Genomic DNA, 23,180 nt, shown 5'->3' with positions numbered 1-23,180 from the left:
CGGTTCTTGCATCAAACTCTCCGATGGTACCACTTCCGCTGCCTATGCAGTCACCACGGCTCGAACTGTAGTAGAAACAGCCCGCATCGCCCAGCGATCTGCCCAGGCAGCGGAACTGATTGCTTTGACACGAGCCTGCATCCTGGCAACAGGAACCACAGCGAACATTTACACCGACAGCCAGTATGCCTTCGGGGTGGTTCACCATTTTGGGCTCCTCTGGAGGGAGAGAGGATTCTTGACCTCACACGGCACACCCATTTTGCACGGGGATCTAGTCTCCGCCTTAATCGAAGCTGTCCTCCTCCCCAACAAACTTGCCGTTATCAAATGCCAGGCACACAAGAAAGTGACAGACATTATTGGACAGGGAAATGCACTAGCCGACATCACCGCCCGAACGACAGCTGAAAACAGAACGACAACACGTATGTACGTGACCAGGTCACAAGCAGAAAACTGGACTGACGCCAAGGACACAATTAGAGACATACAAACGGCTAGCACACAACACGAATTGACTGAATGGACACGGGTGGGATTGAAAGACGATGAAGGCTGCTGGCGGACAAAAGACACGAACAGATGGTTGCTACCTGATTCGTACTTGATTCCCATATTGACCATGGCACACTCCCCTGCCCACATAGGATCAGCCCCCATGATCGAACTTGTCTCCAGGGTTTGGCACAATGACAAGATCCCAGATTCCGCCAAACGCCTGGTCCAACAATGCTTAATATGCCTGCAACACAACCCCGGGAAAGGAACTGTAGTACCCCGGGGGGGATTTGGGGTCCCAAACCACCCATTTGAAGTCCTGCAGATGGACTACATCCAGCTAGACAGATGCCAAGGCCTGAAATATGTACTCGTCGTGGTGTGCGCATTTAGCAAGTGGGTGGAAGCATATCCAACCCGTGACAACACCGCTATGGCCACTGCAAAGGTTCTGTTAAAGGAGTTTTTCCCCCGTTATGGCCTCTGTCGTGTTTTATGGAGTGATAATGGCCCCCACTTTGTAGCCAAAGTTATCCAGCTCATCCTAAATGGGCTGGGTATTAAACAGAAATTCCACGCAGTCTTCCACCCTCAATCTGCTGGGCTTGTCGAACGACACAATGCCACACTAAAGCTTAAACTGGCCAAAATAGTGGCTACCACGGGCCTGAAATGGCCAGACGCCCTCCCATTGGCATTGCTATCGATGCGCTCTACCCCCACCCGACATCACTTAACCCCTTATGAAGTTGTCTTCGGTCGACCCATGAGCGTCTGGTCTGCCCCGAAACCAACTTCCATTCATGACGTTCCGGACGTCCTAATGTCTGATTATCTGTACAAATTGACTGAAACTTTGTCTGTCCTTCATCAGCAGGTGCAGCAGGCCATCCCTGATGCTTCCAGGGGTCCGGGTCACGCCATCCAGCCGGGGGACTTCGTGCTGATCCGAAATTTTCAGCGATCAAAGAGTTTGGAACCCCGGTGGACGGGCCCCTGGCAAGTGCTGATCACCACTCGGACCGCACTTCGAGAGGAGGGGAAGAAACACTGGCTGCACGCTCATCACTGCAAAAAGGTCTCTCCAGCCCTGGCCACGACAGACACCGTCAACACCCAAGAAGAGCTCCTGAACCAGGACCGACCATCGTTGAACTGCTATCCTGATACTGAGACACTTGAACTTTCAAAACATCCTGACCCCACTGTGCCATCTCGAGAAGGGTATTTCCTGCGTCGAAAGGAGGGAGTTTCGGCTAAGTAGGCCACGGACTAGGTTAAAGGATCTCAGAACGGTGACCCAAACTACCAAGGGTTACCTGGAGAGAAGCTAAAACTAAGTCTGTGGTCCTGCCCACTACCGAGCACCTTGAAAACGAAGATGATGGAAGCGCCAGATAAGAAGATGATGGAAGCGCCAAACAAGAAGCCGACGGGGACAGCAGGAAATACCCACTACAGAAATCCGAGAACAGACAGACTCCATAGCTCAAAGACAATTGTACTCTTCATCACAATCCTCTTCTGTTTTCTCCTCATGACCACGCTCTGGATTTTGGAAGAACATGCACCTGCTCACGAAACATTCCTAACCACTGCTCAGCCTACCACCATGAAGGAACATTATCTAATCCCGCTCTCTCCTCAACTAAGAGAGAGGCGAAAGGAATTTTGGAACAACTCTTTCGTGCAGCTACTTCACCAGCACAATCTTGCCACCAATACCACCAACTGCTGGATCTGTGGGTTGCTACCCCATGCCACTGGACATTCAATACCATTCATCCCTTCACCCTTCTCTGTCCACGGCTCCTGCCTTGCTTGGCTGATCCTCCTGCAAGAGAGCTATACGGGCAATGCCACCTCCAGCAGAACTGCAGCACATTCTTCTCACGGGGCCGGGCGAAACAAGACAAAGACACACTTCTGCCCGCTGACCCCCAGCGACTCGATCCAAATGGACATCCCGGCTAAAGAACGAATCGAAATGCAGGTGTTCAACAATCCAACCAGACCCACCTTCTCCTATCTGCGGAAACGAACGGCTGCCACTCTGACTGTGGCCCTGTCGGTCATCAACGTCACAGGCCACATGTGTGTAGAAGGACTTGGGACACAGCTGGTGGGTCGCAGCGCTTGCCGCTTTACCAGAACTTTGGATTCCACGGATCCACCTTCCTTTGTGTCATCCCCAAACATGTATTTCATCTGCGGCACGAAGGCCTACACCTGGCTCCCCAAAGGCTGGGGGGGGTACTTGCTACATCTCCTTCGTCCTTCCTCCGACTTATGTAGCCCCAGCGAACCACCACAGGCAAAAACGAGCCAAAGACATTGAACAAGCCGACTCGACAGGGGCGCAGTTCCTCGATGCTATGAAAGGACTCGTCCCCCTCTGGGGCCCGATGGCAAACAGCCGTGCCATCCGACATTTGACTCAGGCAGTCGAGACGACCATGAACATCACAGCGGGCATCTTTGCCAACAACACTGCCGAGCTCCAAGCGGTCCGTTTGGTGGCTCTTCAGAACCGCCTCGTTCTAGATGTGGTTCTGGCGGACCGTGGAGGAGCATGCCGCATTATTGGGTCCAGCTGTTGCACATACATACCGGACAACTCACCCTCAGTGTACAAAGCCATCGAACATCTTCACAGACTCTCTTCGGAAGTTCACCAAGAGCAAGAAGAATGGTCGCTTGGTGGTTGGTTCTGGGACACCGTCAAAAGCTGGGGCTGGAGACTGCTCACCATTATCATGATTCCCGTAGTTGTAATATGTGGTCTATGCTTAGGAATTCAATGTCTGCCACCTATGTGTTCTCTATGTGCGAGTTGCATTTTTCCCAAAACTGTGGACATTGGAAGCGAACATATGAGAGCATTGTATGATACCGAAGTTAGAAATTTTATGAAAATTGACATTGAGTAAAGCAAGGTGGCTAGATATGTTGAAAAGGGGGGACTGTTGAAAGCTGGACTGAGACCGTCAACATTATCGGCGCCCTCTTGCTCTCCTTAACCTTTTTGTGCGCGTAAAACAGCCGCCATTTTGAACACCATGGCTTCCCTGCTCCCGCCGAGAGCCAGCGCGCCTCTCTCCCCCTCCTAGCTTCGCCGGCATCCCCCGCATACTGACAACCCCCCTGCCTGCACCTGCCGCGAATCATAAAACCCCTCTTCAGCGCTGCTCTGCCCCAGGCCCTCGTCCTGTTCCCAGCGCGACACCTCCCTTCTTCCCATTTATGATCCCCGGCCCTTTGATGCAAACCCCCTTTTCCCCGTGTGCCCGTTCGTCTTCCTCGTTCCCAGGCCGACACCCAGCTCTGCCGATACTGTTCCTTGCCCCTCCCCGTACAATAGAAAGTTTCCCCCCAGCAAGGGATCCCCGGGTTGATCAAAGCCCCCCGCCCTACGAGATCCGATCGAACCCCACACACTCCGTGAATCGGCGGAATATCCAGCTGCGCGATGATCATCACCTGTTGTGAACGGGGCGGGGACTTCCACTGTAACCTTGCGTGGGAACGGGCTGGGAAGGGGGGATTCTGAGGATGTCTTTCCGTACATCAAAGTATCGACGAGAATGTGTTACATGCAATAAAGAGATAAACTTGTGTATAAGAGGCCAGGCCTCAGGGATGCAGTTAGAGCACCTCAGAACGATACCTTCTGCCCGTTTTGTTGTGTTCTCCTCCGGAGAGAATAAAAACCTTGTTTCCTGCCTTCCAGTCTCCAGCGCCTGCCTCTTCAATAGTTTAACTTCTTTGTGGGTTCAAGAGGCGACACCGCCGGGCAATACTTAAGGATCTTATATTCTGGTTGGTAGTGCCACCCTTTTTCCACAGGAGGCCTCAGCGGGGGCCCCCTGGGACTGAGGGGTACCAGTGCCCGGATTGGGCCTTGAGCCGGAGGACGGGGGCTGCCCGAGTGGCGATCGCGGCTGCCAACATCTGCGGAGCTCCGGCCATCTTGCCTGTGGCCTATCTCCGGCCTAACATCCTCGGCCCTGCGTGCAGCTGCTCCCGCCGGCGGTGGACGGAGATCCGGCTGGGGGGCCGCGGAGTGCGGGTGCTGGCCGCGTCGCGGCGGAGGGCGGCGCTAAACAGAGCTGTGGTAGCCGGGGTGGAGCGGGGGGGCCCCCACCCGACGACGGACATTGGCGGCTTGACTGGGCTGTCACCCGGAGCCCTGGAGAGCATTTTGGACGGCGGCGCGGCCGCGGAAGAGTCGGCTGTGGGGCCCTGTGGGACTGACCTTCGTGGGGAGTTCCCCCCCACAGTGCATTTGAGCCCCGGTGCCCGGGCTGGAGGCTAGCTGGACCCATCGGGGTCTGTGAGCGGGCGGGGACGCTCCTGCTGACCCCCCTGCCCTGCAGCTTGGCGGACCACCTTCCCTCCGAGAGGGCTGCCACCTGAAGGTCCTGCGGGTGTGACTGCACCAACCCGGGGACCGCGCTGCCGCTGGAGCTGTGGAGCACAGGACTCTGGCGGAGGGCGGGAGCGGATCGGAGGAGGCCGAAGCGGATTGCGAAGCGCCTGGAGAGGATGGCCGGAGACGCTGTGAGTACACCCCTGGGGACCCCACCACAGCGGAGTAGAGGGTGGCCACAGCAGGCGGACCACCTGGGGATTCGAGTGGTGACTTCTCCTGGCGGAGCTGACGAGGGGGACCCTGGGAACCATACTCCTGGCTGAGAGCAGCTGTTGCTTTGCCCCCAACATATGTGCGACGAGCAAGGGGACGCCACCGGGGTGAGGCAGGGCGGTGAGGTCCACAGACAATGCGACGCAGCATCGAGGCACGTCTTAGCATTCCTTGGGGAGCACGACCAGGGGCGCTTGACCCGGGCTTTCTGCGTTGGATCCCGGCCAGCGAGGTTGCGCCATGGGGAAGCCTCGGCGCACTCCGGAGGCGACACAGACTGACCCTGTGGAGGACGTGCCCGACTCTCAGGACCAGGGCTTGGCAGGGGGCCCAGCAGCGGGATTGCAACAACAGCAACTTGACCAAATTCTCAAGGCCATAGCGGACACGAAAGACTCATTGCACCATGACATAACACAGGTGTCCACCAGTCTTGGGCTATTGCGGGCTGACCACAGCAAATTGGCGGACCGCGTTAAGAGCACAGAACTGGCGATAGGGGCGCTGGAACCTGCCCAGAAGGCGACGGACATATCGCTGAGTGACTTGTCGCGCAGAGTGCAACTGCTGGAAAGGAGGGCCGAAGACGCAGAAGGGTGCAACAGACGCAACAACGTAAGGGTAGTAGGCTTTCCCGAAAAATGTGAAGGGGACAATATGGTGGATTTTTTGGAAAAATGGCTGCGAGAGGTGGTCGCCCCTGAGGGCCTATCACAGTTCTATACCCTGGAAAGAGCGCATCGCGTCCCGACCCGCCCTCCGGCCCAGGGTCGTCCCCCCCGTCCTGTGGTGGCGCGCCTGCTTCACTTTAAGGATCGTGATCTCATATTGCGGAACGCCCGGACGTCAGGCCCGTATAAGGTGGACAACGCCTCAGTCTCCCTCTATCCAGATTACTCCCAGGAGGTCCAGCGAAACCGCTTTTTCCTTTCTGACTGTCAAGAGGGCACTCCGAGCGGAGGGCATACAATATGCTCTGTTCTTCCCGGCACGCCTGAAGGTGATGGTGGATGGGACTGCTACCTTCTTTGACTCCTCTGATGATGCTTGGCAATGGCTTGAACTCTACCGCGCGGGCGAGGACGGCCCGGGACAACGGGACTCGGAGACTGAGATGCGACACAGACCTCGACGGAGCTGCCGCACCAGGAAACGTGGAGTGCATGGTCGGTCCCCAACGAACTCCCAGACAGAGTTGGAGAGGCAGGCGGCGGTGCAGGCAGTTGCTGTCATATCTGGAGCGGCGGCCGCTTCCTCCCGGGCGGACACAGAGTCTCAACAGGGGTCGGAGGAGGTGGGAACCGGGGGCTCTGATGAGGATGAGGGCCCTTTCCCTCAGGTCACCCCAGGGACTGCGGATGGCCTGTTGGACGAATGATGGTGCATACCTGCAACTTGCGAACAGTAAGGGGGGACATGCCAGATGCGACATTTTGTCACTGTGAGGGGTGAGAGCGGTTCGGCCGCCGATGGCGGGGGGCTGGATGCCTGGTCCGGGTGGGGGGCAGTTGTTGTGGGGGGGATGGGACTTGTTGGGGGGGCCCCTGTGGGGCGAGGCATGGCCAGGAGGAGGGGAACTGGGCTTCTGAGGCTCGACCGTTAAGCTGGACTAGTAAAGTTGCAGTTCGGCTTGTGCTCGTGTTGGGCCACCCCCTCTACCTCACACTTATTGTGAGACCCTGATAGTTGTCAGGGTGTTTCCTTCAAAGGGGACTGTGTTTGGATGGGTAACTATGGTTTAGAGCCTGTTCTGGGGAAGGATGGGGTGGGGGGTTGTTGGGGATATTTAGTTGTGGGGGGGTTTGCCAGTGTGCCCTCTAGCGTATGTTGGATTGTGTTTTGTGAAATCCATTCCTATGGCGACTCGACTTGAATTAAAGTGCCTAACTTGGAACGTGCGAGGGCTGAACTCCATGAGAAAACGCTATAAAGTTCATGCATATTTAGTCCGCAGGGGGATCCAGGTGGCCTTCCTACAGGAAACGCACATTGATCAGATGGAGGGGCGGGCGTTACAAAGGAGATGGAGGGGGCAGTTGTTTTACACCACTTACCCTGCCTTTGCCAGGGGGGCCTTAGTGTGGGTGAGATCAGGAGTTCCCTTTCAGCCTACGACCACTGTTGTGGATCCGGAAGGGAGGTTTGTGCTGGTGTTAGGGCGCTTGGACGGTAGGGATGTGACGTTCTGTAGCGTGTATGCTCCGAACTCCAACCACGCTGCGTTCTTTGCGCGGCTCTCTGGGAAGCTAGCGTCTTTCTTGGTTGGCACGGTGTTCATGGGGGGGACTTTAATACCGTTCTTAACGTGGACTTGGATCGCTCTCACCCCCCGCTGGCTCAGTCAGTAGTGCGAAGAGTGGCCAAGGTACGACAGGACTGGCAGGAGGCCTGGGGCCTCGTGGATGCCTGGCAGGTGCAGCATCCCGCGGATAGAGATTACTCCTTTTATTCGGCACCACATGACTTACATGTGCGGCTTGACGGCTTTTTGTGCACTGCGGGGGCGTTGGAACTTTCGCGTCACAGTGAGTACCTAGCAAGGACGCTCTCGGACCACAACCCCTGCTTGATAACAGTTCTCTGGTCGCGACAGCGGCAGGTGATCCCGATGTGGCGGCTGAACCCGGCGGCGCTGGAGGACCCCGCGTTTGCTGCGGAGGTCGGGGAGGGTGTGGAGCGCTACTTCTTGGACAACTCGGGGACGGCATCGAGCAGAGCCCATAAATGGGACGCGTTTAAGGCGGTGATGAGAGGCGTGTGCATCTCGGCTGTCGCGGGGATGCGTAAAGTGCTGCTACAAGATGTAGATCGAGCGGAGGCTCGTTTGCGCCAGGCAGAATTGGATAGCCACGCGGCCGGGAGCGGCCATGGGGAGGTGGCGGCAATGCGTGAGGAAGCAGCCATTCAGATCGAGCGGCTCCGCTGCTATGACCATAGAGAATACATGGCCCGTGCTCATGCGGAGCGGGACAAGGTAGGGTCATTGCTGGCCTTCTTGGCTGACCCGGCAACCCGGGGATCTCCCATAGTGTCATTAGCCACGCCCGCAGGGGGCTTAGTCTTTTCGCAAAAGGAGATCAATGATCAATTTCTGGATTACTATACTCTGTTGTATCAGAGCAGGATGGGGGACGCTCCCGACTGCCTGGATGAGTATCTAGAGGCCGCAGGGCTGCCGTGGTTGGACCCGGAGCAGGGCTCCAAGCTGGGCGACCCTATCTCATCAGGGCGGCGGTTAAGCACATGGCCAGGGGGAAGACGCCGGGGGCGAACGGACTCCCGGTGGAGTTCTACGCCACGTATCTTGACGCCTTGGCACCCCACCTGCAGTCGGTCTACAGGGAGGCGTGGGAAGTGGGCCGGTTGCCGTCCACCATGAGAGAAGCGATCATAGTGCCACTGCTGAAGAAGGGTGGGGATCCCACGTCTAGGGCAGCATACCGGCCGCTTTCTATGCTCGCTGTGGACTACAAGATCCTTAGTAAGATCCTGGCCTCACGCCTTTTAGACCACATGGGTACTCTGGTACACCCGGATCAGTCGGGTTTCATCCCTGCTAGGAACACCGCAACGTGCATACGGCGGCTGATACGGATCATGGGGGACGGAGGAGAAGGCTTTAGGAGGGCAGCGGTGCTGTCAGTGGATATCGAAAAGGCGTTCGATAGTGTCGAATGGTCGTACCTGTTCAGAGTGATGACGGCCTTTGGGCTAGGAGATCATTTTATACGCTGGACCAGCTTGTTATACAGGTCCGCCATGGCTAGGGTTCGAACGGGACGCACGATCTCAGCGGTTTGCCGGGTGGAGAGGGGCACACGCCAGGGCTGCTCCCTGTCCCCGCTATTGTTTGCACTAGCAATAAAACCGTTAGTAGCGCATGCCCGACAGGGTCATCTGTATGAGGGGGTCCTGCTGCGTGGGGAACCACATCACATTTCCTTATACGCGGATGATCTCCTTCTGTATTTGGCCGATACAGGGAGCTCCTTGCAGGGCGCTAGAACTTTGCTCAGAGACTTCGGCCGCCTATCGGGTCTACAGGTGAACTGGAATAAGACTTGTTTGTTCCCCCTGTTTCCCGGGGGCCGGCCACCGCCGGCCTTGGGAGACCTGCGATGGGAATCTGGCTGTTTACCATATCTGGGTGTCCGCATTTTCCATGCCCCCGCCGACCTCTTTTTTTTTTCCACAACAAATTTTTTTATTTGTAGGATCGGGCAAGTAATACGTGTGGCTCCACACATTCAGGAGAACACCACCAAGCATTGTGGTACAGTTACAGCATAGGACCAAGCGTCCAATCAAGTAGTCAAGAGAAAGCAATTATAAAAGAATACAGCTATACCCTCCCCTACCCCTACTAACCCCAACTACCCAACCCTCCCACCTCCACCCCTGTGTCCCACCCTACCCCCGTGCATATGTGTACAGATAGCCCCGGTGTGTAATCGTGATATGATACTCGTGGCGTATTGCAAGGACTTGTAAATATCAGGGGACTAAAGATCTTCCTCCAGTTCTGCCGGAGGGTCCAGTGTCAGCCCCCTATAATCAGACCACCTCTTCCATACCTTGAAATGTTTGCGGGGGCACCCTCGTGCTTCAAAGATCGGTCTCTCCAGGCCCATGCAAAAGTCCATTCCGGCTCTCCATGCACACAGGGGGGGGCCCTCACATCTTTCCAAGCCCGAGCTAGGTCTCTTTTGGCCACCACCAGTCCCAGGAGCAACAGGTGACGTTTATATATGTTTCCACCAACCCCCTCCAAGATGTGGAGTAGGCCCAGACGATGAGTGCGAGGAAGAGTCCAACTCAGTACTTCAGACAGGCAGCCCCACACACCCCTCCAGAAGCCCACCAGCCTAGGGCACGACCATATCGTGTGGAGCAAAGTGCCCACCGCATTTCCGCAGCGCAAACATTCCGGGGATCTAATCAAGCCTGCCTTCCACAGACGCTCACGGGTGTAGTAGGCCCTATGGAGAATTTTGAATTGGATCAGTCTAAACCGTATAGCAATGGCTGCCCCCTTAGGGGACTCCAGAGCTTCCCTCCAGTCATCTTCATCGAGGGGGCCAACATCGGCTTCCCAAGTCGTCTTTAACGGAAGAAGGGTGGAGGAGCAATGAGTGACCATCGTCTGATATATACGAGAGACTTTCTTATCCCCCAGATCACCCATAAAGACTTTTGCCTCAATGGGACTAAATTCGGGAAGCAAATCTATGTTGGTAATACTGGGCATTAGTGCGTGTCGGAGTTGTAAGTACCGAAAAAATTGGGACTGGGGCATATTAAATTCGGTGCTGAGTGCCTGAAAGGACTTGAGCGTCGTCCGGGACATCACATGTCCTAGCTGTGAAATCCCGATCGCATCCCAGCCGTCAAATCCTGATAAGGCCGACAATTCGGGTAACAGGCCGTTATGCCATAGCGGCGTCTCAGCGGTCAGTCGACCCCACCAGCCCATGCGGCGCAAGGCCTGTCGCCAGACAGCAAAAACGAGTCTCGTGACCCTCGGCAGCTTCCGGCGCAAGCGGGCCGAGTAGAGGACTGTGTGGAGCGTATTGTCGCCCATCAATGTGCGTTCCAGGGCATAGGCCGGATCCCCGCCGTCGCCATACCACCATTCGTTCAGGATAAGCAGATGAGCGGCTTTGTAATAGGACAGTAGATCCGAGGTGGCCAGGCCTCCGCAGTAAGTGGACAAGAAGCACGTACGTAGTGCTACTCTGGCCGTCCCCCCAGCCCATAGAAAGCGGCCCAAGATCGAATTGACCTGTCGGAACCACCGCGGTGCAATTGGATAGGGATGATTCTGCAATTGGTAGAGGAGACGCGGGAGTGCGACCATCTTAAAAATTCCCGCCGACCTCTTTGAGGGGAATGTGGGAAGCGCGCTACGGGGCCTCAGGGGTAGCATAGCGTTCTGGCGCACTCTCCCTATGTCGGTGGCTGGGCGCGTGGCACTATTGAAGATGGTGGCGCTCCCTCGCTTACTCTACTACTTTCGCACTTTGCCAATTTGGATCCCTGCCTCCTTCTTTAAGACACTTCGAACGCTGATGACAGGGTTTATTTGGGGATCTGGAAGGCGGAGGGTGGCATTGACCACCCTGATGAGGCAGCGGGCAGAAGGGGGGCTGGCGGCCCTAGACTTCGAGTGGTATTACCTGGCGGCGCAGCTGCAATGGCTGACGCAGGCAGTGGCGCGAGAGTTCAGAGGGCCGGTTGGGCCACAGGGTAGGGTCATCCTCCGACATGTATTGTCGTTCATTATCCTTCACCAGACGCTTAGACTGGATCAACTCACTCTTGAGGAGCGCACTCTCAGGTCATGCTGGCTACGAAGTCAGAAAAGAGCAGGTTTTGCGAGCCCATATGCCCCGGAAATTCCCCTGGGCATGTGCACGGCCCTCCCTCATGGTGGAGACTGGTCGGCGTTTGCTGGCTGGGAGGAGCGCGGGATCCACATGATTGGGGATCTATATAGGGACGGGGCCTTAATGTCTTTTTCAGTCCTGCAGGGCGCCTTTGACTTACCAAGGGGGGATTACTTATTGCACGCTGCCCTTGTGGCGGGAATCCAGAAGCAGTGGAAGGTGGAACTGTCGGAACCCCCAACGTCGCTGGGGTGCCAGTACGTCACTATGGCGGCGGGCACGTTCAAGGCCATCACCTGTCTGTACAGGCGATTGTCTACGGAGAACCTCCCCTCTTTGGACAGCTTGCAAGCTAAGTGGGAGGAGGACCTGGGTAAGCCCATCCCTGAGACGACATGGCCACTATTGCTGAGACGGGCCTGGAAGGGCACGCACAATGCCAGGTTCCAATTGGTTCAATTCTACACTCCTCACAGGGCTTATTTAACCCCGGTCAAAATTCAGCAGTTCTTTGGGGGGACTCACTCGTTGTGCCCTAGATGTACAGCAGAGGGCGCTAACTTTGGCCACATGTTCTGGTCCTGTGCCCAGTTGGGATCTTACTGGGCAGATGGGATGGAGTGCTTGAATCGAGTGACGGAGCGAGAGCTTGAGGTAGAGATGGGCACCTGCCTTCTGCTGTGGTTCCCGCACACCCCCGCACTAAAATAACTAGCAAATTTTGTGATTTGGGCTTGATACTGGCGAAGAGGGAGCTTACCATGCACTGGAAGTCGAGGACGGGCCCTAGTTTTCGGAGATGGAAGGCGGGTTTTTTGAATTGGGCAGGAAGCGAGGGGACCCTTCGGTTACAGCTGGCCAGACGTTCCTCCAACGACAAGGCGCTGGAAGCTGCGAGGGCTTGGGAAGCACTGGTAACGGCGCTCCGCTCGTTGGATGAGTTAGACGTGGTGGATGAGGCTCCGGCGACCATGGATCAGAGGATGGAGGTCAGGACAGGGATTCCCGAGAATGCTGAGGGGACTGTTACTGAGTGAGGGCCCCTGAGCGTAGATAGAGAGGAGTTACACCTGGTACGACAAGTTCAGGCACACTGCGAGGCCGGGAGGGAGATCCGGAGCACGCCCGGATAGCCTGGCAGACTCTCCCATCCCTAGGGATTGTTGTTGCTGCTACCCTTTATTTTATTTATTTATTTTTATTTTCGGTTCACCTTAGCTTTGGCAGGGCCTGGAGCTTCGGGAGCCTGCGCACAGGAGAATCTCCATGGGCACACTGGCAGGGGGGGTGGGGGTATAGCGGGAGGGGGTGGGGGAGCTAGGGGGGGGGAACAAAAATGTTGAGTATTGGTTTATCCTGTTCTGATTGAAGCATATTGAACAGCCTTTTGACATCTTTGCATGTAAATGATATGTTAATGTGCTGGATTATCTCGCAATAAAAATATATTTTAAAAAAAATGATTCAGACCTCCACGTTTAGATTGTGCTGTCTTCACTTTATTTCAGCAGTGTTTGCTGTCAAAAGAAGCATATGTGGGGCAAGTGTGTACCTGCGAGTGCCACCTTGTTCCCCGCCTTGTGTTGTGTGGTCCAGTTCTGATTTTGGGGCTATACCCGTCTTTGTGGTGATTTTGTGCAGAGTGCAGCCCTTTGTTTGTGTGCAATCACTGTATCCTAATAAAGGGCTTTTCAGGGAGCTGTGGGTTTGCTTCGGCTATGGGTTACATCATCGTCTGGATATTGTGTTTGCCTTGGCGGTGTGTGCAACCCTGACATGGCTTCAACCCTAGCCTTTTCCGGCCGCGTTTCGACAAGGCTGTGAAAACGCGTACAGCTGCCACCGCTGTTACAGCCCACAACCTGGATCATTTGTTTAGTGTTAAACTCTGCCCTTCCTTTTTCTTCCGCTACTTCGATTACTCTCCTACGCCCCTTGGTCGCTGTACAGATCCCATCATCTCCACCAACATAGCTGCCAAGGTTTTGTATTGCTATGTGTGACATTGTCAAATTTTCGTGCGCGCCTCGTGTTAAAGTTACACAGACGTGTTACTCAAGTCAGTCAGTGCCAGCAGCACCTCTGAGCCTGGTGTAAAGTAAAGTGAGAAACAGACAGTAACTAAACTTACTTGTCACTCTGGCAGACTCCCTGCAGCTCCCGCGATGCCTCTGATGCAGTGCGACCTGGTCCATGATCATGCTGAGAGTCACTCCGTAAATTCGCGGTCGATGTCCCAACATCGCTGGGAGTACTGTGCGTACAATTAATTAATTATGCGCAGAAGGCTACCTGGCTGAGGCAGACCTGCTTGACTCGAGTCAACTTGGTTTCCCCCGCCACTTCTCTAGCGACCTCACTTCCTCCTGCAGTGCAGGACGGGCCGCATGAGTGAGGTCATTAATCCCACCCGCTCCCCCACGCCCACATTCAGACAGTGGCAACTGTATAGGTGAGGGCAGGCGCCCCGGGTTTCAAATCGGCAGTGGTCTGTTGTCAGTCAGTGACTCAGACAGCTGTGTGGCGCCACAGGTGCCAGCCGGGGCCCCGGAATAATTAATTAATTAATTCAGCCAGGATGGCAGCAGACGGGCGGCTGAGGCCGCAAATTGTAACAGTTTAGCAGCGTGACTCTCACTCAGCCAGAGCTGAGGAGAATTGAATCCTTAACTGTTTATTGATTGACGCTGAGTTGCTGGCGGCAAATCTGTGGAGCAGCAGTGCCGGAACGCTAGCACCACGTAGCCAGTTTCAGTAGCATTAAAAATGCGTGACAATGCATTTCAGTGTGGTGATGCGGATCACCACGCTGAAATGCGTTAGAGTCACACGGGAATGCTTAATACTTGGCAGGGCCTGCACCAAATGAAAACAACTGCACCTCCTGTAAATAGACTGTGAAGTTTTCGGCAGCAGGATCCCGATTGGAAAGGGTAACAAGAAGTAAAAAGAAAATGTGAGCATCTATGGGTTAGTAGGAACCTTACAAAACGCATGCACATTATGAGCGGACGCGTTTGAGGTAGTGGGACTAATGTTAGGCTACACTTCCCAGCGCTAGCTGCTGACTCTCCTGACACTTCTGTTTAAAAAAAAAAAAAAAAAAAAATTATCATTCTCGTTTTCGCAATCTGTTTTAAATTAGGATACTTGCTGTGTCTGTTTGCCTGCTAACCCCACCTCCGGTCTCCTTCCCTGGTCCACCACGGGTTTCTGTCCCGCTTGAGTGGAGGGAAGTGCACTTTTCCGGGTGGTTGGCGATCTAGTGTTGCTGCTCGGATCATTACAAAAGCCCCCAGAAGGCGGAGCGCGCAGCGGACGTGTTTGAGATAGTGGGACTAATGTTAGGCTACACTTCCCAGCGCTAGCTGCTGACTCTCCTGACACTTCTGTTTTAAAAAAAGATATATATTATCATTTTCGTTTTCGCATTCTGTTTTAAATTAGGATACTTGCTGTGTCTCTGTTTGCCTGCTAGCCCCACCTCCGGTCTCCTTCCCCGGTCCACCACGGGTTTCTGTCCCGCTTGAGTGGAGGGAAGTGCACTTTTCCGGGTGGTTGGCGGTCTAGTGTTACTGCTGGGCTCATTACAAATGCCCCCAGAAGGGGGAGCGCGCAGTGGACGCGCGCAGCGGGCGCACCGGAGTCGCACCACAGTCAAGCCTGTCTGCGCCCGTCCGCACCAGGATGACGCCAGATGCCAGAGATCCTGGCCATTTTTCCATAAATCATAAGCCCCTTGCAAGAATTAGCTATACTAGACAAGATCTTCTTAGTCTACAGCCGACAACAGCTTTGGGCTGTGTATCTGAAACGTGGCCATGCATGGAAGGCCCATTCTCATGTCGATATTGTCGGTTTCAAGCCTCCCTTTTTCATCCCGATCACACTATCATGTCCCTCGCAGATACCACACAGAGAGGGTGGAAGAATCTGTTGTGCAATATCCGTTCTCTGCCCAAACATTCAACTGAAGTATGGGACCTAATTTCCTCAGTTCAGCCGGAAATTGGTTTCCTTACTGAAACCTGGCTTAAGCCTCATTCGGTTCCGGCCATAACACTAGGTATCCCGGAAGGATTTAAAATGATTAGATTGGACAGACCATTTAAAACGGGGGGTGGTATTGCCATTATTTATAAAAACGGCATTAACATCTCGGTCTTAGACCATTGTAGTACTGCAACCATGGAAGTACTGGCCTTCAGAATAGATGCACCCACACATGTCTGCTGGAAAGGGGCGCTGGTATACCGTCCATCAGGTCCTGTAGCCAATTTTTCTTTGCAACTAGTTGAACTGCTAGCTCCGCATTTAAACTCAGGCAACAACTTTCTATTATTAGGAGATTTCAATGTGCACAGTGACCGCACCCAAAATTTGGATGCTCAGACACTCCTGACTGACTTGTCCCTATTACTACTAGTCCAGCAGAATGAAGGCCCTACACATGTAGCAGGTCACACATTGGGCATGATATTTTCAAACTCTACTAAAATTAAATGTGACCCTCCCAGGCAAGTGAACTGGTCAGACCACTCTGTCATCGAATTTTATATGCACTACTTGATGGTACCCAAAAGCTGGATCCCGGCCACCTCTTATTCGCGGAGACAGTGGCACAAGGTCTCAGTGGACAACTTTCAAAGTGTGTTCATTGAACTTCAGTTCGAAGCAGCTGACAATATTGATGAAGCCCTATCTAAATATAACTCGGCTATTGCCAAGGCGATCGATCAGATAGCCCCTACGAATGTATGTATGAACCGCCTTAATCAACATCAGGCAGCATGGTTCACGGATCAGCTGCATTTACAAAAACAAGCATGTAGGAAGTTAGAAAGAGTCTGGAGGACCACACATTCTGAGACGGACAGAAATCAATACTACCTCTGTTTGACCAGCTATCTTAACCCCTTCGACGCTGATGACGTGCTGGGCTCGTCATGAGGTAGCCTCCTCGCACGCTCATGACGAGCCCAGCTCGTCACGTAACATGCATTTTTAAAAAACTCAGCGTACGGGCGGAATTCCGCCCGCACGCATGCGGATAAAAACATAAAATCTGCACGAAAAATGTACATATCATCACAACTAACACAGGCTGGAAACTCATCAAAGATGTATCAAATCTTACAATTCTTCACTAAACCTAAGGCATGTGAAAGCCTAGAATCACCCTCTCAAAAGTTGTGTGATGATATCTCTTCCTACTTCTCCCATAAAATTGAGGTGATATACGATAAAATCATGATGACGGGAAAATTGAGCAATCCGGTGTTTTCACATACCCCCAAGTTGGTTAACCCTGTGCTGCTCAACGATCTCCCCGCCATCACTATTATGGAGGTTGAAACACTGATACTCCAGATCAAATCTGGTTCTCCGTCTGATTACATCCCGCAAAAATCATCCCATCCCTGCCCAAACAACTTGGCCCCATGGTGCAGTCCCTTGTCAACCTTTCCCTCACTGGGGGTCTGGTGCCGCAGGATTGGAAGGTGGCCCAGGTGAGACCCATTCGTAAGAACTCCAATATTCCATGGACAGAGCTGTGGAATCTCCGCCCCATCTCGCTTCTTCCCTATCTGAGCAAGTTAATGGAGAAACGCGTTAACACCCACTTGTCTAATTTCATCGAACAAACTAGAGGTCTAGCTCATTCCCAGTCCAGGTTTAGGCCCAAGTACAGCACCGAATCTGCACTTCTTTCAGTGACTGACAACATCAGAATGCCCCTTGACAAAGGACATTCTATGATTCTGGTGCTGCAGGCTGATTGTGGGCATTTGTGAAAGTATTCCTGTTAATTGCAGCACATGTCGGGCGCTGTGATTAACAGGAATCCTTTCACAAACACCTGAGGCAAACCGGGAATTGCTGTTTTTCGGCGCTCGCGTTTTAAAAGAGGGCGACGGCACGATCGTGTGCGCGCTTCACACGGTACACTGCGCGCTTGGTGCCGTAAGGGTGTGCGGGAGCGCAGGCGGGCGGCTTACTGGGAACACTGACTGTAACCTGCTGTAACCCATGTACCTTGCTTGCTCTCTGATGCCTTCGGGCCATGACCACGCTATATAAAATTGCAAAAATAAAATTAAAAAATGGACTACCGAGATTCAGTACGATCCTGTCCGTCCCCTCCCTGGGGTTCAGCTTGCATTAGTGAGGCTGTCTGCTGTTCCCCTTTTCAGGTCGTGTGTTATGTTTTTATTTATCCCTTTTGTACTCAAAGCCCGGGTAAAAAAAGAGTGAATAGGACACTCATTCCCTGACTGGTGAATCTATTCCCTGAGGACAATACATACAACGCAAGGGTATGTATGACACAGTTCCTGGTTCAGTGAATTAATTTTTTTTAACGGCTTTTTATTTTAAAGCACGGCTTTTCATGCTCACGCTACACACGATTCCAACAGCTTTGCCATTTCAGTAATGTTTGCATAAACATCAACGTGCTTCTCCAGTAATAAAATACTATATTTGTATTATTGAATGAAGGATGTCTTGTTATCTTTGGCAAAATTATAATCTAAACTACAGGATATTTTATTGGATTACAGGTAACAATGCACTTTCCTCTCTTCTCTGATCCCCGATCACGCAGCCCACACAAGTAGAGAGATGCACAGACCTGACTCGCACCATACTCCCGCATTGACACCAGATACCGAGTAACACCGCCACAACAACCATCTCCCCACCCCCCTCCTCACCCAGCAATGAACACTGCTATGCCCATAACCACCACTGAAACCCCCGCCATTCCACAATGATACACATGCTAGACTTCCACTGCCCCCATACCTGTGCTAACACCCCGGGAGGCATTCACGCTCTCACGTACCCGCCCTACTGCACTCTTACTGCACTCCTCTGCTCCCTCCTCCTGCCGCCGCTGTGGCACATGCCTCCCCCCCCCCCGACCCGCTGACCGACGCCTGTGCTCTCATTCTCTCCCTCTATTGCAACTCTCCCACAGTTCTAGTTAACATGTTTTATTACTTTACTGGTCGAGTTCTCGGACCAAGCCTCTTATTGCCATAGGCCGCAACAATCCACGCAACAACACTGAACTACTGGACAAGGGAGACCAACTGGTCCGCACGTCCCACTACAAGGTTGTAATGCAACTCCAACCGTACACGATCTGTGAGATGCAGCTGACGCAAGCACCCTCTAATATTTCAACACCTGACCCAGAGCAAGGCCTTCTGCCATAGCCATTCATGCTCCCTCACCTGCTCTTGAGGGACTCCACACATGACACATTGCTAGGCACGTTGACCATGGGAAAAACAAGCAACCTTCACTAGGCACTGCCGTTTACATGTGCTCATTTCATCATCGCAGTGAGCTATACCACCTTACACCTGTCAGCACTACAACGGCACCCCGGACACACTATAGCCAGTTTCTTTAACACCAAGACGAATGTAGTCACGAGAGATGTACCGGGGTACCGACAATGCTACCAGTAAGTTAGGAAAAAACGGAAAAACCCAAACAGGCCTGCTTATCAGACACGCTGCTTCTCAAATGACATCTGCATGTATATGTTATACCACGCTGCCGGACCCCAGGATTGTCGGCCGGAAAGCTGTGTTAACTGCATAATGTTTCAACTGAATACCACTATGTGCTGCCGGCCCTTGTGGGTTGTAGGCCATACCAGCTGTGTAACTGAAAGCTATTGCAATAAAGGTCTTTATAAAAAAATAAAATAAAGAAAGTAGAGAGATGCACTATCATTTAATGGCAAGAACTACTTTGGCTACCACAAGCCATTTTATTTTTGTTCACAAATCTGTTTTTCCTTGCTTCTTAACTTGAATTTCTAAACAACAAACATGAATTTGTAATATCCAACGATTCACAAATTAAAAAAATCCAACTTGCAAGCGTGAATGGCTCACTTTAGGAGTGCACGGAATTCACAGAAGGTGACCTTGCACTAAATAAATTTGATCATGCGTAATACTATCACACAATGGAGTAACCCCTTTCCACTCTGGGAAGGGGAATGGAAAACCCCAATAATGATTGGTGGAGCCATTGCCCGAAATCACCGTCATTTCCCTCTGCACCATGGTTTGCTGTGTGCAAATGTGACTGCAGAAATGGCTCTTAAAGGTCGCAATTGCATAATCACAAATCTGTTGTCAAGCCACACAACGTCTTAAATGTTTGGACATGTGGAGTTACTCATTTTTACAGGGGTCCAGTGTATTCTTATATTTTACCTGAAATAATCCCTTTCTCTGGCAGGTAGCACGTTTTCTAAACATTCAAGAATGGCTTACAGCTATCTTTTGCCATGTCTTTGCTGCATGTCCTTTCTCAATAGAGAGAGGCAGCGGGCTGATTGTGGGCATTTGTGTGAAAGTATTCCTGTTAATCACAGCGCCCGTTATGCACTGCAATTAACAGGAATACTTTCACAAATGCCCACAATCAGCCCGCAGCCTCTCTCTATTGAGAAAAGACATTCATCAAGCCCAAACGCAGGACGTGTGCTTTACGCTTCCTGCTTTCGGGCTTGCTTAATTTCTTTTCTAAACACAGCGCAGCTGGGTGCTGATTGTGCGCCTTTGTGAAAGGATTCCTGTTAATTGCAGCAATGTCATGCGCTGCAATTAACATAAATATTTTTACAATGGCCCACAATCAGCACCCAGCCGCGCAGTATTTAGAAAAGAAATTAAGCAAGTCCGAAAGCACGAAGTGTAAAGCACACGTCGTGCTTTTGGACTTGATGAATGTCTTTTCTCAATAGAGAGAGGCCGCGGGCTGATTGTGGGCATTTGTGAAAGTATTCCTGTTAATTGCATTGCATAACGGGCGCTGTGATTAACAGGAATTCTTTCACAAAAACCTCAGGCAACCTGTGAATTGCTGTTTTTAATTGATTGCTTTTTAAATGCGGGCGGCGGCGCGAACATGTACGCGCTTCACATGGTACACTGTGCGCTCGGTGCCTTAAAGGTGCGCGGTTGCGCGGCTTACTGGGAACACTGCTCAGGAATATTAATGAGCCTCTCGCAATTTGCAGGCCCATTGGGAATTACAGCCCCTCCCAGGGATGGTGGCCTGCTGGGCTCAGCAGACTACCATGTCTGGGACTGCTTTTAAATAAAGCAGCTTTTTTTTAAATGGTGCCAGTTTTCCTAAATGAAAAACGGGTTGCATTTAAAAAAAAAAAAAAAAGAAACGTTTTCATTGAATTTTTTTAAGGGCAAGTAGTGGTGCCCTGGTGACCCCTTCCAAATTGCGATTGCATTACCACCCTCTTGAAGAGGGTGGTAATTTGCGAGTGATTTGCGACCGCAATTGCGGTCACAAAACATTCATACATTGCTTTGCGGACGCAATTTGGAAAGGAACGCCCCTTCCTAATAGTGACTGGCAATTCCTAAATAGCGACTTGCAAATAAATTGCGACTCGCTATTTAGGAATTATACATGGCCCTGGGCCATTTTGCATGCACAAACGGGTCGCAAACCCGTTTTCGCATGCAATTTAGGGTCGTACATCTGGCCCTTATTGTTTCCTCTTCGATTTCACTTATGTATTATTCCGCCCATAATCGGATCTTCTGCGCCTGCCTTTACAAGCAGCCATAATGAAAATCGGGATTCTGCTGTTCCAGCTCGTATCTTTGAATTTGAATCAACGTAGGCTTGCTTACCGATTATGACCCTGACTGGATTTTTTCTGCATGAGCAGAGCTGCATTTCCGTACTTAATATCTATACTTATTGATCTATAAAAATATATATATATATATATATTTATATATATATATGCTGGAAGCGCTGTCTTAACCATATGTCGTCTTGCGTGATAAAATTATGATGTGTAAGGTTCCTTTAAACTTGGTTCTCAATTGTAATCGTGTTTATTCTCTTGTGACAGGATTATTTTCTTGCATCACGTGGCACTTGAAAATGCTTTTTGTTTTTGTTTCCAGATGTCTTCTGAAGAGCACTAAGTAGATATATTTGTCTCGTAACAGGTGCAGCCATTGCCGGCGTTTATCGAGCGGCTGGGAAAGAGATGATCCCCTTCGAAGCTCTCACCTTGGGTGTAGGACAGACATTCTGCGTTGTCATTATTTCTTATTTGCGGATTTTAGCGACACTTTAGAGGTGCACTGGAATTCTACACTGGAGAAGGAAGTGTGAAGGGCTTTTGACGGAATTATGGAGATGCTCCACCTGCAGGAGTCTAACATGACCATGGTAACCACGTTGTGCCTCGTATTGAATCCTTACCCCACTATGAAAGAACAGTGTTTTCCCTACAAATGTACTGTTAGCCCTGCAATGAGCATAATCTTTTTATGGGGTGCTGTAGATGTTGCATTTCATTTTGCGGTGCCAAACGACCGGTACTTCAATATTTTATTGTGTCTATTTCACATTATAAGTTCTGAGCTTCAGTATTATGGAAGATAAAAGTAATACTCTGGTTAGTTAATATCCATGTCTCACCTGAAGTTATGAGTTATGATGGGAATCCATCTCATGGCTGCCATCAGTGTTTTTCCAATCAGCTTTTGTGGAACCCATTCCTGTGATGTGGAGTCATGATGCACTTCTGTACTATTGGGTCCATTAGTATCGTTAAATGTCAGCAACATTTCCATGTTAGGATCTTGTGTAATATTAGATATGAGCGCGACTCAACAAAACCTTTAAGCAATTTGTTTGAATGGTGCACACATTGAAGGATAAGGAGTGAGTAATAGCTGCTATAATCTCGGGAGGGCCATCTGCTAAAATGTGGCAAATTGCGTTTCCTGGTTTTATTGTTAGCTAGCCATCAGCCTTCCAGACCTGCTCTGCAAATTGCTCTGCAGATTACTATTGCTGTGCAAGGCATTCCAGCAGTTAATTTATAAATTCTTCTGCTTATTGGTCGCAGGAAACTGGCCGTACCACCTGTTCCCTACGTATAGCAAGACAAAGATGGGCCCTATTCAGAATTCGGTGGAGGGGTTACTCCGTCACAAAAGTAACATATATCTTGTGCACCTTAGTACAAGTGCCTTTTAACCTAGGCACTTCTAATAAGGCAGGCTGGTAGTACGATATGTGTGTAATGGAGTGAGACGTCCGCCAAACTCTAAATCATGCTATCTGTTTCTATCTGAGGTGATTCCATATGTCTCTGATAGTAATAACCCTGTTCAGTCACCACCTTGTGCCTTACTTTGTATTTAAGCTAGTACAGAGGACTGGACCATGTAAGATTATTTAATGTAGTTATCCAGTCTTTCATCTCCAATCCTATTACTGTACCTTGTTTATATAACCTGTTAAATTGATGCAATTACGTGTGTCTTTGTAACCTTTCTCATTTATTCTTTAAAGAAATCCACATCATATAACCTATGCAATATGTATTTATTTAACTAGTCTCATCTAATCTAATGTTTTTGATTAATCTACCTCATCGTATCTGTTCTGGCAACTTTCGTGCAAACTGTTCATCATCATGTTCTAAGCCCTTTCTTCGTTTTATCAATGTTACTATCTTTAATACTGATGAAAGCAAAGGAACCAGAGATCTGCCAAGCAGTCTACATATAAGTGGCAGTGTGAGTCTGTTCATAACCTGGTTGTTAAAAGCCCCTCACAAATCA

The 23,180-nt window shown here is 51.4% G+C and overlaps 1 protein-coding gene across 1 annotated transcript in view; it reads left to right on the top strand.

Annotated features, from left to right (window-relative positions):
• Positions 1-22,922, top strand: part of TMEM170A (transmembrane protein 170A) — a 162,269-nt gene extending 139,347 nt beyond the window's left edge. Inside the window, exon 3 of the mRNA XM_078668605.1 lies at positions 21,549-22,922. Coding sequence (XP_078524731.1) covers positions 21,549-21,679 — 131 coding nt within the window. The 3' untranslated portion in view covers positions 21,680-22,922. The remainder of the gene's footprint in view (positions 1-21,548) is intronic.
• Positions 22,923-23,180: the final 258 nt, after the last annotated feature.

This window comes from Lissotriton helveticus, chromosome 12 (genome assembly GCF_964261635.1).
Source record: "Lissotriton helveticus chromosome 12, aLisHel1.1, whole genome shotgun sequence".
Classification (NCBI taxonomy): Eukaryota; Metazoa; Chordata; class Amphibia; order Caudata; family Salamandridae; genus Lissotriton; species Lissotriton helveticus.
The sequence above is the reverse complement of the archived record's forward strand: the minus strand, read 5'-3'. Positions and strand labels throughout refer to the sequence as shown.